The following is a 13,989-nucleotide window of genomic DNA, read 5'->3' on the forward strand; positions in this document are numbered from 1 at the left end:
TGTAGGGTGTGGATAAAAGCATTAAGGACCATTTTCTGGGAAAATAGTTGTCTGGGGTTGAATTGCTTCTGGCCTGTGTTGAATGTGAAATGTTTCCAGCAGGGAATCAAAGGGATGAGTGTAATCTGCTGTCTCCAGCTGTCCAGTAACCCAGGGGTCATCACTTCTCCTCCCAGAACATCTAGAGCACATGGCACAAGCACAGCTGAACAGGAGAGTGAGATGGCAGAGAATTTTTGAGGGAGATTTCTCAGCTCTGGAATACACCAAAGTCATCTCAGTGTGGTGCATTCTCCTCCTCCCTGCAGGCATTAGAAAGATAAATTGAGGGCACCAAGCAACAAGGTGTGAGGTTGCACTGCTGTTGTTAGGGTTTTGCAGCAGTTTTGTAATAAAGGTGGTTTGTCCTGGATGGAATAAAAATGGATTTAGACCAGAGGATGTCTCATTCAGTTTTTGCCTAATTGTAGTGTCTCTCTTTTTGCCCCTCTATGTGTTATAAAAGCAGATAGAAGTTGGGAAGGAGTAATTTGAAGTTGAAACGAGGTCTCAGTTTCTCACATGCATTTCAGCTCTTCAAGCCTGTGCCACTGCGTCATGACCTGAGCCCACCGTATTGCATTTGGATTCCCCCCAGACAAAAGAAGGAATGATGAATTTGACTACATGTTCTCAGAAGGCTAATTTATTAAGACACTACATTATATTAAAGGATGCTGTACTATACTAAAAAATACAGAAAGGATACAGACAGAATGCTAAAAAGATAATAATGAAAACTCGTGACTCTTTCCAGAGTTCTGACACAGCTTGGCCCTGATTGGCCAGAGAGTGAAAACAACTCACAGCAGAATCCAATGAAACAATCACGTGTGGGTAAACAATCTCCAAACACATTCCACATGAACAAAATAGAAGAGAAGCAAATGAGATAACGATTGTTTTCATTTTTCTCTGAGGCTTCTCAGCTTCCCAGGAGAAAAATCCTGGGTGAAGGGATTTTTCAAAAAATGTGAATATAACACCACAGAGTTCCCAGACTGGGGCTCTTTGAGGAGGAGTTCATCCTCACAAATGAGGGAGGAGCAGAATTTTACCTGGTTTCAAATTTAGGACCCAAATTTTGAGGGTGTGCTCTGCCTGTATTTCAGGCTTGATGCTGAACTAATTTTTTTTTGGCTTGAATCTTGAAAGAGTTAGGATTAGATAAAAAAGAGAAACACACCAGCATTGCTGATTTTTATAGTTTTAACTTTTCCCAAGACTCAGTCTCTTGGAGCTTTTGACAAGTTAATTTACAAGCCTGCTAGAGATGCACGTTGATGTGGGAATTTTCCTGAGCTATAATTGTGTTTTATTTTACTGGTACTACTGTAAAAGCACTATATTGGTGCACCAAGTACAACTGCATTGAGATGATGAGCAATTAAAACCACTTCTTACATAATAAAGCACATTCTATCTTGTTGCACTTACTTAATATACCAATTCAATGTGTTATACAGTATTTAGCTAGATTACAGTAAATCTCCTATTTAAAGAAGTTTTTCTTTCAGCCTTGCATGTGGGGAAAAAAGTGCTGGGAACAGTAAAAGGATAATGACCCATAATGGCAGAGAGCTAAAAATGGGATTCCAGTTGTCTCCTGGAATTAAAGGCTGTTGCAATGTTGTTAAAGGCAAGCTGTTCTCTGTCCCCTGTTGCTCCTTGCATCACAGAGTCTAAGGAATTCTTATTTATTTCTTCCAGGCAAAGTAGCAAGGCAGAAGAAAAAGGAGTTACTGGTGGGGGTAGGTGCATTGAAACAGAGGCAGGGGCTGTGAAAAATTACAAATGCCAAACTCTACAGGGCCCATCCCTAAGGAGAGCTCACTGAGGGCACAATAAAGCTGTGGGCATGGAAATGGGGTTTTGCTGCTCTTCCCTATTTGTGATCCTTGCCTCCCACTTTCTGTTATCCCAGGCACCAGGGGACAGGGGCTGGGAAACCTTCCCTGCATTTTCTCTCTGGGAAGCAGCTCATATCAAAACAGTTTTTGCTTCTGCTGTGGGGAGGGAATTTCAGAGGCAGTTGTTTGTTGGGTACATGCTGGAAATATCAAATAGATGCACTGCAGCATGTCTTGAAAGAACAACAGATCACAGCATTAAATGCATCATCCCAACAGCCTTCTTTCCACCTGAGCTTGTGATTGCATCTCTCTGGACACCTGAATAGGCTTCCATTGGGGGCTGATTGGGCTTTTCTTTTGCATGATGATCTGTGTGGTGAAGTTTTGCAGCAGTCAGTGAGCAGGCACAGTCCTGGCATTTGCTCAGCCTCTCTTCTCAGTGCTTTTCTGAGCAGTAAATTCTGCCTGCCCCAAGGGGTGTAGGTCTTGGGGGGCCATTCTCCTACCTGACTCCAGATAGGCAGATACTGTCTTAAGTGAGTTAATAATCCTGCAGGCCTGGTAAATAAAATGTGATTTCCCCTTTCGTGAAAGAAAAGAAAAATAAGTATTTCCATAAAACTGCCTGAGTTCATCCTTCTCCCTGCTCATGCCATCCTGCACCTTATTCCTCTTGTTTTGTGCTTCTCAATGTTTGCTGGTTTGGGGTTTTTTTCTGACAGTTTCTATTTCCTCTGTGAATTTACCCTGTTCTGTTGTTTTCCACTCTGCTTCCATTATGTCCAAAAACCTCAGGTCCCCTCTCTCTCTCAAAGCCAGTCCCTGAAGACAGCAGGCTCTGTGAAGATAGATGCTTCTGCTGCATCTGGCAGGATTAAGGGGTTTTTAGGGTTTTGACCCCTCACACAGCAACCTGTTAACCACAGCTTGTGCTATTGCCCCACCTGTGCCATCAGAAATCACATTTTTACAGGAATTTCAGAGTCCCCCCAGGTTTACTTTCACTGTGAGCTCTGGGGATGGTGGCACTGAACATCCATGCCTGGTGCTGCTGCTGAGCTGCTCTCTCCCCTGGGGCTCTGCTGTGTGCCTGGGTTGTGGGTGTGAATAATGATGGTCTCAGCTGAGCCCAGCCTGCCTGGGAAGCAGTCCAGCCATGAGCTTTTGGGGCTGCTCCCAGACACCAACAGTGTGACTCGTCCCAGTAAAATACTAAGTGTTTCCTCTGTGCTAGGTACCTGTGATGTCTTTTGCTATTTTTGGCCCTGGTGAGTGTGTGCTGATAGGTGTATAGCCAACCTTTTCACCTGGTTCAGAATTCAGTAGCTTACCCAAATCATTCCTTTCTTAAATTAAATTAATATTTTTTTTTATTTTTGTAATTTTTTTATCCCCGGAGAGGTCCCACAGGAGCTGCTGCTCTCTGCTCTCCTGACACAGGGTAATGTTTGCCAGCCCTGCTGGTATCTGGAGGCTCGTTTGTCTGAAGTGGCTTAGAACAACTTCAGTACTCAAATTTCCTCCATTCACCAATTTTCCTTAATCTTAGGGATTGAAGATGATAATTCCCTCGATGCTGGCTTTCATCATACTGAGACTCATTCAATTATCTTTCATGTCTGTTGATCAGGACTTAGGAAGTTGCCTTTTCCTCAAATCTGTTGATCTAAAACACTGGAGTGGCCCCAACAATTCTGACTCTACCTCCTCTCTTTCACTGTCTCTTGCTGCTGACTTGCTGCATGTGAATTTCATAACCTTTTCTTGTCTTCTTTTCATTCATCAGTTATTAAAATTATAGAAAATCACAATTTCATTAAAATAGTTTTTAGAGCTGGATTTAATTTTTTTTGTTTATTTTCATATTTTATTGCTCAGTTTTGCTTTCTGCTTTCCATAATCTTGGACAAATAATGAAAGTTTCCCTCACAGGCATGGTCCTGCTAGTATCTTAATAACCAGACAAGAAGGTTTGGGACAACCTCACTTCTAGAAAGAGTAAGTTTGAGTGCAAATAATTTGAAGGAACTACATCCATTGACAAAAACATAGCATCAATGTTCAAAAATTTAGTGCAGTAAATCTTCTCTCAAGTCCACATTACCAGAGAGGAGAGACTGGTTTATCAGGCTGATCCATTATTTCTGGTAGCTGTTGTTTTTTGCAATTTGTCACTTTTTTTCCAAGTGTGACTGCATACCTATGCCTACATCCACAGTCAGAAAATGTGATATATCACCCAGATAATTTACTGGAAGTTGAAAGAGGGGTGAGGAGTTGGAAAAGTGAACTTTGCTATTGAACCATAGAATCAGAGAGAGGTTTGGGTTGAAGAAACCTTAAAGACCACCCAGTTCCAACCCCATTGGGTGCCGTTCACTAGATCAGATTGCTCAAAACTCCAACCATCCTGGCCTTGAACACCTCCAGGGATGGGACATCCATGACTTCATTGGTGAAGAACAGATGGAAAAAATCCAAGAAAGATTGAAGAAATTGAACAAATGGCTGCATGCCTGAAAATTATAATTTTCAGCATCATTTATACTGAACACCAGACCCAAAGAAAGGCAGATATAAAAAATGAGATACAGTGATGACCTTTATCAGCTCTGGTGACAACTATAAATCAGGCTGCAAATTCTCATCAGCTTGCTGGACAGAATTCATTACAGAGAGAGGCCACTGCATTGCTTTCTGGCTTTGATTGAGGTATGTCCCATTTAAAAAATGCTCTTGCACTGGAACAAATCACACATTTCAAAACAGAAGTCCAGGAATATTATTCATCTTTTGAGGACTTAGACCCAGCTAAACTTCACAGTGTTTGGTTTGGAATATAATGCAGATCAATTTGTTCTTCTCTTAAGCAGACCAATTTTCTGTTCATTAACTCAGACAGTGTGTTGATGGCTGGTATTGAATATAATGGCAAGATTTAGAGCCCTAACAAATCAGCATTGCTTCATTTATTCTTTTTTTATGCATTCTGAAAGTACATGTGGTAGATTAGCACCTGATTTTAAACTTGTTACGGCTTAACAAATAATGGGAAAGTCTGTTATCTCCTACTTCCAACCATGGAACAACTTTTATGTAATCTTGAAGTTTCATAGTTTATTAAAATGTTATGGGGGTTTTTTGGAGCATAAGGAGCAATAAAATTTGGTAGCAATGCCATTATGGGCAGTAATGTGAATTCCATCAGTTCCTGCAATGTTCAAGAAGCAGCTTCACAGACTCATTAGATTAATAGGCTACTTTACCTATGTTCTGAACTTGGAACTGAATTTCATTGCTCTTTTCTTTTCTGTAATTAGGAAATATCCTGAGAGCCTTACAATTATCCAAATGTTTTGCTGGCCATGCTTAAAACATGATTTTTTTTCTGTCTGGAACTTAGTGTGGATTGGAAAATATTCTGTGTTGTTGACAGAGGGTGATTATTTAAGCAGTAATATTTTTCAGCACGTCTGATAATTAGGTAATAGTCTGTCTCTCAGTTTAATTTTTCCTGGTTTTTTTCTGGAATGCCTGAAATATTTCTGAAAATTAAAAATTTAGGCTGCATACTTTCCTTTTATAACAAATAATGCCTCAGACTTTGTGGCCTGAGTATATAAAGACCAGGTATGTACAAAGAATTAAATCTTTTATTGCCTCACTTCCTAACTTGTTGGCATAAACAATTTTCTTAAGGATCTGGATACAGAAGCTGGAAGTTAGAGGTGTAAATAAGTTAATGCTGGATCAGACCCCAGGGATTGTCTCTTCTGGCATAAGGCCCAGGACAAGGGCAAATACTTAGGGAAGATTCTGAAAAGCAGGCAAATCTCTCAAGTTGAGGATTCAGGATATTCCTTCAGTCTCTCCCAATGGCTGGTTCATGAGCTTCCTGAAAAGCATTCCCCTTCAAGACATCTAATATTTGATGGATTTTTCTTCCATTTTTCTAATTATAGTTTGGATCCACCTGCAGCCCTGGCACCTGCTCTCTTCTGGGACTGTGACTTCCACACTTTGCCTTCAGTATGAAGAAATAATCCCTTTTATTTGTGTTGAACCTGACACTGGCTGGTGTCGTCTGGTGCCTTCCAGTATTTATTTTGGAAAAGGCAGGGAATAAGCATCCCTTTTTTATCTTCTCCATACTGTTTATGACTTTTTTGACTTCTGTCCTAGCTCTGTTCAATCAGTTCTTTCTCAAGTTTAAGTTCCTTAGTTTGTTCAGTCATAAATTGTATGAAGAAATACTTTAAAGATAAATGTAAGTCAATCTAATTCAGATCCTTCTTTTTTTTTATTCAAGACAGAAGTTTCTGATAAAATCTATTTCATAATTTAAAAATAGTTATGCTTTGAGAACTTTGCCTATGAGTCTGCAGGGCTACTGCTCTGATTTGGATTCTGAGAACCTTAAAGTCTCTAAAACCCTGTGGTTCTGAGAGGATCAACTGTATTGCAGCAGCCATTTGCCCTTACAGAATCTGATTCATCCCAATCTCAGAGAAGTTTCTTCTTCTTTCACTTGTGTGTAAATCTGTGATATGGAGGAGGAAATTTTTTTTATTGACAGCAATAAGTAGAGCATAGAAGATTTTCATCTGCACCTTCAGAGCATTTTATAAAGCCGGTTAGTGACTGTGATGAGGATTACCATCACCAGGATGGAAATAAAAGACTGGAACATGGATAAGGAGTATTCCAGGTCTGAACATCCAGGTTTTGAAAGCACCAAGTCTCCAAACCCAGTGTAGCCTTGAGCAGGTGACCCCAGCTGGGCAGTGCACACCTCTGCAGTTACAGTGAGCTGGGTTTGTACTTGTACCTATCCTAGAGGGTTTAAAATCGCCTTTGACTCATCCCAGGACACCCTATGGGTAATGTTAAACCATCCACATGTCCCTAGCCCTTGTTCCATCATGGTGACACTCCTTGGGCAGCCACCGTAATGATAGGTGGTGAGGAATTGTTTCCCTAACTGGAACTGGAGGTTTGGTAAGATCAGAGACAGAAAGCAGAGGTTTGGGAGGATCCATCAGTTCTCAGTTTAGCCAAGTTGCAAAAAAACCATAACCCTAGTCCTGTGCCAAGAAAAACTGCTAATTCCTTTAATGGCAGAGTGCTTGGGAGTTAGGTTTTGTGTTTTATCTGCAGGGCAGTGCATGTAAGCACTGATCAAACTTGAACTTCAGTTTATGACATCCCTTTATTGTTGTAATGTTTTTCATCCTGAACTTTTGACCTGCTACCTAACCCTCATTTGGAGTCCCTTTCATATGTCTGCCCCAGCCTTTCTGTCAGGCAGGTTGTGTGCTTTGAGAGCTGGACACTCTCACCAGTATTTTTGTTCTTGTCCGCCTGTCTTGAGAGCTGGAGTAGTCCCAAAGTGCACAGAGACAAGCTGATTTGCCTTGTTTCATGTGCAAATGCTGATTTCTCTGCATGTTTCTCCTGCTGGTATAAGTCTGCAGCACAAATGTCAGAGTTGGAGCACAATATTAAGTTCCAGAATCTGCTTTGTTAGGGGGTCATTTGCCTTTCACTTTCAGAGATTTTCCAGGCTTATTAAACTCCTACAGAGACTGTGGAACTGAGAAACCTTTAATCATAAAGAATGGGTTTTTTTGACGTTGTTTTCTACACTAACTATACAGCATGCTGTGTATGTATATTCAAACCAGGTCCCTCTTGCATTCATCTCAGGGAAAGTGTGGCACAACAAACATGTGACAAACACCAACCAATTGTTTTATGGCTGTCCTCAAAGCCACTTTTAGCAATAGCTGTGTTAAAAAATAATTTGAGTTTTTCAGAAAAAAGTTCCCAGCGTTACTTTTGGTTTTAAGTCCGTAATTAGGTTCCACACAAACACAATTTCAGATTTCCTTAATTACCTTTTTTTTTTCCTCCTTGCAGATAATGAATTCATTTATAGAAACCAGAATGGCACAGTGATTCTGAGGAATGTCGAAACCAACAGTTCAACAATATTAATAGAAAACAAAAAAATTGTAAGTATTTTCTATGACAAGTAGCTGAATTTCACAGCTCTCTTGCAGTTGGATCAGTAAAGCAGAAAATGACTTGGGTTTCAACTTCATGTATTGTCAAGGAGAAGCAATTCACTGGTGCTACAATGGGCTATGCAGTGATGGATAATGTGAGATTGAACTCCAGCTTTTGTTATTATTCTGCAAGCTCAGTTTCTCTCATACTTCTGGAAAGTATCATATAGAGATTTGCAGCTAGTCTTGCATATCATATATAATTGAAAGATGCATAATTCTCATCTCTGCATGCTTAATAAAAAGGACAATTGATATCATTTAATGTCTATTGCCATTCTCTACATTCCTCCATGCAAATACTTATTTTTTATTTGTGCATTTGCTGATTTTTCTTGCCTAATGGTTGAAATGTGATTTCAGTGGTTTTTATGAGCAGTGTTAAGGAATAGAAGTGGAATTGTATTTGAGAGAAACCCTAAGAAATTTTTGTGGGAAGTTAGTAGATGACTATTAAAATGAATGTAAAGAAAACAAAGTCACATCTGATACAGAGTATTTCTTATAGTGATAGAAGTGTTTTGTAGCATTCTTTTGTGTAGTAGATGAAACCAGCGTTGTGGAGGTTAGTACATCAATTGTATTAATTATTTTTTAATGAGACAAAGAATTTATTACTGAATTATTATGTCAGGGCCCAAATTTAAACTTCGCATGCTGCATTTAACCTTCAAACTTTACTGCATCACATAAGCAATCCTCTTTTACCAGAGTGTAACCCCTTTCTTTACAATTCCAAGGTTTAATGTCAAGGTCTGTTGAAGTCAAATTACTTCCATTTGGCCTCTTGTTTATTCCATTGGTTTTTAATTATTGCCATTTGTAAGAAAAGCATAGTGCTACAAGAAAATCCTACATTTTCATGCCATTTTCCACCCTACTGCCTGTTCTACCTTTGTTCCTCTGCCCTCTCAGTAAATACATCTGCAGATCACCTGCACATTAACCCACAAAGCCCCATTGCAAGAGCTGCCATTACATTTACTCAGACACATCTTTTTCCTCCTCCTTCCCAGCTCTGGGGAAGAAAACTTTTGCTACTTGGTCATGTTTCCCCTTCCCCATGTTATTAACATAAAATTAAATAAAATCTGTCTTCTGTAAATAAAATCTGTCTCCATGCTGACCCTGCTGGTGCCCAGGCTCTCCCATCCCTCCCCATCCTGAGCTGCTCTGGGTCAGCAGCCTGTGAGATGTCCCAGAGAGGTGCTGGGTGCCTCTTCTCTGGAAATGCTCCGGTCAGGTTGGATGGGACTCTGAGCAGCCTGGTCTGGCTGAAGTTGTCCCTTGTCAGGACTCCAGACATCTTTTTGGCTGCCTTGAGCAGCTAAGACTCTTGTTAGGGGTCTCAGAGACTTTGGCACAGAGCTTAAAATGCTTGTAGTTTTGATTATGACTTGTGGAGCAAGTTAGATGAAGATCTGCAAGCTAGGATAAACTAAGTAGAATGATAGTGAATTTATCACCAGGTGAAAAAGTAGATTATGGGGTTTTTAGAATGAAGATTCAGAGAGCAAGACAGAGGGATCTGGGCATGTCTAGCTTTTCTTCTTCTTCTTCTTGGCCTCCATCTTCTGCTGTGATGCTGGCACTTTTGGATTGGTTTAGAGTAGAAGCTCACTGTCTAACATAGGTGATAGGTATTGGAAAGTGATTGTAAACATTGTATATGTAATTTTTAGTATAAAGACATAACACTGCCCTGGGGGCAGAGAGAATGCCTCAGACTGTCTTGCTGAGCAGATCTCTGCTAGACAAGAGGAAAAATTTTATAGATAAGATACAATAAACAACTTTGAAACCAAGAAATGAGGAGCCCTTACTCCTTCTTCAAGCGCAGGACTGAGAAAGGAGACCTTCTAACACTTCTTGAGGTCACTCTGACCAGCTAGAAGCCCCAACAGTCCCTGCTCACTGCAGGGGGTTGGACTGGACAGCCTTTAAAGGTCCCTTTCCAACCCAAATCATTCTGTGATGGTGTCACCTGTCCCCTCTGCTTCTGGCTGTCCCCACAGCACACCATCCTTACTGGCCTTGGGATGGACTTTCCCCAATTCCCCTTTCAGCTTGGCCCTGTGGGACTCTCCCAAGGACTTAGATCTAATTTGTTAGGTGAGAGGGTGAGATTTAAAAGGCAGTGCATGAGTGATGTGTTAGTGGCACCTCTCTTTGACCTTGGTGCCATCTGTGCCAGCAATGCATTATACTGAAACATGCTGGGGAGGAGAAATGGCTTCACTACACAAATGAAAAGTGGAGCTGTTAAAAGGTAATTCCTGGCAGGTCTGAGATAGCCTGGCATTTCTTCTTGTTAGCAAGATTTTCAGCGCTGATTTTTGCAGAGCCCAGGTCAGGGTGCACTGGATCACTGCAGCATCCCAAAAACTTTTAATTGGGGAAAACAGAATAGTTTTCCTCTGGGTTATCTTAATTGCAGGAGGTAGTGGTGTCTTTATTACTAATTTGCTCCAGAAGCTATTTGCATTTATCTTCTGCACTGGCCAGTGAATACAGATAATGAGAGGAAATTAATAAATTGCCATTTATCAGAGCTTTCTACTAACTACTGCCTACACCTGCCACCTCACCAGCCACTGTGCAGCATGGAAAATTCTGGGTTTTTTAATATAGCTGCCTGCTCTGAGTCACAATGCATTTATTCTTTCTCTTATGAGTGCCCACATAAAATTTCTGGGGTTTGAAAAAAAAAAAAAGATACTATATTTTTCAAGACACTTCTGGCAGTATTCTTCATCCTTAGAGAGATGATCATAACCATTAGTTCTAGGTGTCATTAGCTTGAAAACTGATGAATATTTGTTTCAAAACTGTGTTTATTTTCCAGGTCTCCTTAAAGGCTATCCGGTATGAGGTGTCACCTGACAGGGAATATGCACTGTTTGCCTTTGATGTTGAACCTGTAAGTAAACAGATTTGATTTCAAAATACACAGCCAGTGGCAAACTTTTCTTTCTTTTTTTTTTTTTTTTTTTTATGCCAGCAAGATGATATTTTAAATTAATTGCTTCCTATGAAAGAAAGCAAGAAACCCCCTCACTTAGCGATTCTGAGAGCATGTCACACTGCCATCTAGTAGAGGAGAAAGGTATAAATTAGACTGTGAGGAAACACTGTCACTGCCAGGGTTTTATAGCCTCTGGGAGGGGGATTGTAAGGACATGTCTTTGCTACAAGGGTTTCTATTCCTCTTCTGTGATTTTCTTTTTTCTACTGTGCCTTTTTCCATCACCCTATAAATTTCTTCCTGAGAACAAAAAGCTGCTGTCAGTGTCTCCCACAACTGAAATAATACATTAATTATGGTGTCACCATTCCCAGTGCTGCAGTTAGGCTTGAGCTATCACTTTCATTATAAATCCTTTTCTTCTGAGGGTTAGGTATAAATCATTTGTAAAAAATCACCATTAGGTTGATACTAAGTTCTGGATTACAGCAAATTTTTTAGCAGACTTCAAAAGGGAAAAATGTAATGAGTCATTTTTAAATGATGACCAAAGAATCAAACATGGGGGAAGCAATTCTTCTGCATGAATAATATTTTTGTCTTTCTCAATTCTGCTGGTACAAGGCCTGAAATGTTTGAGTGATAGCTATGCTGTACTACTTGGATGAACTATAAGCCCTATATATTTTGTTTCCATAGTCTAGAATATCACCAATTCTTCAAAATGAAAATAATTAATTCACTGACAGCTGTAATTGTTTTTTTCCACAATGTAAATAACATTTCAGCTGCTAATCAAAGGAAATTTGTGGGGCCTTTAGGCAGTGGAAGTTGTAGCTCTGTTGCTTATCTGATTTCTCTCTGCTATCATCTTTGGAGTTATTCCTGACTTGGTGCTATGAAAGTCAGAAGCATGTCTGGTTTTAGAAAAAGGAAAAGTAAAACTATCAGAAACCTAAGGAGTAATTCATAATGATTTTTCTTGGGAAATTACTGGTGGTGTGACTTCACTTACCTGAAGCTTAGCTGAGTTCTAGACAGAGATGGATGGGGAAGTGTTAAGTTAATTCTAAACATGGAAAAGACAGCCTAAGGGTCACTGAGCAAGCAAAGCCTTTCTCTCAAATTTCCCTGCCTTGTAAGCCAGAGATGTTTTGCAAAATGCATTTCTTTTAGTGGAAATCAGCCTTTGTCTGTGGAAGCCCTGTGCCAACTCTGCTCAGATGTGCAAGCTGGAAGAGCCCTGAGGAGGGAGGGTTTCCTCAGTTCCTCTGAGAATGACAGAAAAATGCCTTTAATGACAAAACAAAACAAAAACCTCAAAAAAAACCACAACCAAAAAAAAAAAGAGAGAGAAAAAGTTAAATTTCTGAAAAACAGTAATGAGAAAATAACTTTTTATTCTCAAGCTTTATCCACTGAAAGGACTGCACACTCTGAAGATCTGAAAGAAGCAGAGTTAGGGGGGCTTTTACAGCCCAGACTTTGTGTTCAGTCTGTGGAGGAGTGCTTGATGTGGGCAATGGGGCAGGAGAGCCATGGGAATGGAAAGGGATGGGCTGGATGTGCTTCCTCTGCATCCTCCTCTCTGCATGTCAGTGCTTGCAGACCTGTGAGTTTTAGGCACAGAAAAATACTCAGTTTGTGGTTCTTAAGATGCCTATCTGGAGAAGAGAGAGCAGCACACAGCACCTGTGCTCCCTTCATCACAGCACACCTTTTTCTAGAAAGGAAAACCCAGGGTGGGAAGTTGAAAACATTATTTGGGAACATTTCAGGATGTGGCATATACTCACTGTAAGAGAACATTGCAAATTGTTCAGGCATTATTATATAGCAAGAGCTCCTGAAGCAAAACAAAACAAAACAAACCCTCTTTTATTCCTTTAAGATCCATGTTTATGGAGAAAAGAAAATTTGTTGGGTTTGTTTTGTTTTGTTGTGTTTTGAAGCATGCTAATAGAGGGGTAGCTGGGTTCAGCCTTGGTTATTGCAGCCTTCAGCCATGATGGGTGGCTCTGTGTATTAAAATGGCAATAACAGTTAAATTATTTCTTCAGCTTTCTTCTCCCTTGGTATGCAGACTGTGGCTGCAAATAATTGCATGTTAGTTAGCTCTTCACATTTTCTGCATTTCAAACTGTACTCTTGGACAAAATTCAAATTACGCTGTTTTCTGCAACACAAGGAATTGATCAGCAAAGCCTTGGGCAGTTGTCCTTGTTGCAAAGTCAAAAGGAAATTTCAGGAGATGTATTGGCAGAGGACATGTCTTTAAACTTTAATTCTACAATTTCAAAAAAGGAGCTTCTTGGAATTATTTCATACTTATGTTTTAGCCATCAGAAATTGTTTCTTTTTTTTTTTTTTGGCATTTGAAAGTGTGATGTGCTGCCTTTTAATTGTTTGTGAGCATAGATATTTTCATCATTTTTTACACAGTACAGTGGTGCTGCTTTAATATGCATAGTATGAATTAATAATTTGTCTGAATTCTGAAATGAATGGATTCAGCCTCTACGTTCAATACCAGCCAGGAATAAACATCAAAATAGAAAAGCACAATGTGTCACTCCAATGAAGTGGAATATTTTTAAGAAAAGTGCCACAAAGTCATTTCCTTCCAGTAATAGCTGCTTCTATATTTTTCTATTTATTTGCACAGAAGCATGTCTGCTCAGTGTTGGTCTGGGTGACAGCACTGACACCCACACTGGAATAACACAGCACTGAACTGCCAGACACCTATTTTGCAAAGACACTGAGGCAGCTAATGTGTGTTTTCCAGTTCTATAACTTCATCATTTTAAAGGATAATGAATTAAAGCACATTCCTTAAAACATATTTCTCCCAGGAAGCTTGGCAGACAGCTGTGAAGCTGGTGTGGGTACATTGTGGCTAGTCTGGCTGTCAGACTTCATTGTAATGAAAGTCAGATTTCATTGTAATGCTTTTTTTTTGCAGTGCTTATATTTACAGAAGTTTAATCTTTCAGGCAGCAATATTCTGGGTAAGCCTTGTGCTAATAGGGAGCTTTTCTAACCTTGAACACAGAAGATTTGT

The 13,989-nt window shown here is 39.9% G+C and overlaps 1 protein-coding gene across 5 annotated transcripts in view; it reads left to right on the forward strand.

Moving 5' to 3' along the window:
- Positions 1 to 13,989, forward strand: part of DPP6 (dipeptidyl peptidase like 6) — a 562,376-nt gene that overhangs the window by 412,703 nt on the left and 135,684 nt on the right. For all 5 annotated transcript variants that reach the window (XR_004061384.1, XM_030965369.1, XM_030965378.1 and 2 more), the window contains exons 4-5: positions 7,812 to 7,906; positions 10,806 to 10,880. Coding sequence is in view for 4 of the 5 variants with exons in the window: in XM_030965369.1 (XP_030821229.1) it covers positions 7,812 to 7,906; positions 10,806 to 10,880 (170 nt within the window). In the remaining variant the exon portion in view is untranslated. The remainder of the gene's footprint in view (positions 1 to 7,811; positions 7,907 to 10,805; positions 10,881 to 13,989) is intronic.

The sequence above is a fragment of the Camarhynchus parvulus genome, chromosome 2, assembly GCF_901933205.1.
Source record: "Camarhynchus parvulus chromosome 2, STF_HiC, whole genome shotgun sequence".
In the NCBI taxonomy this organism is placed as follows: domain Eukaryota; kingdom Metazoa; phylum Chordata; class Aves; order Passeriformes; family Thraupidae; genus Camarhynchus; species Camarhynchus parvulus.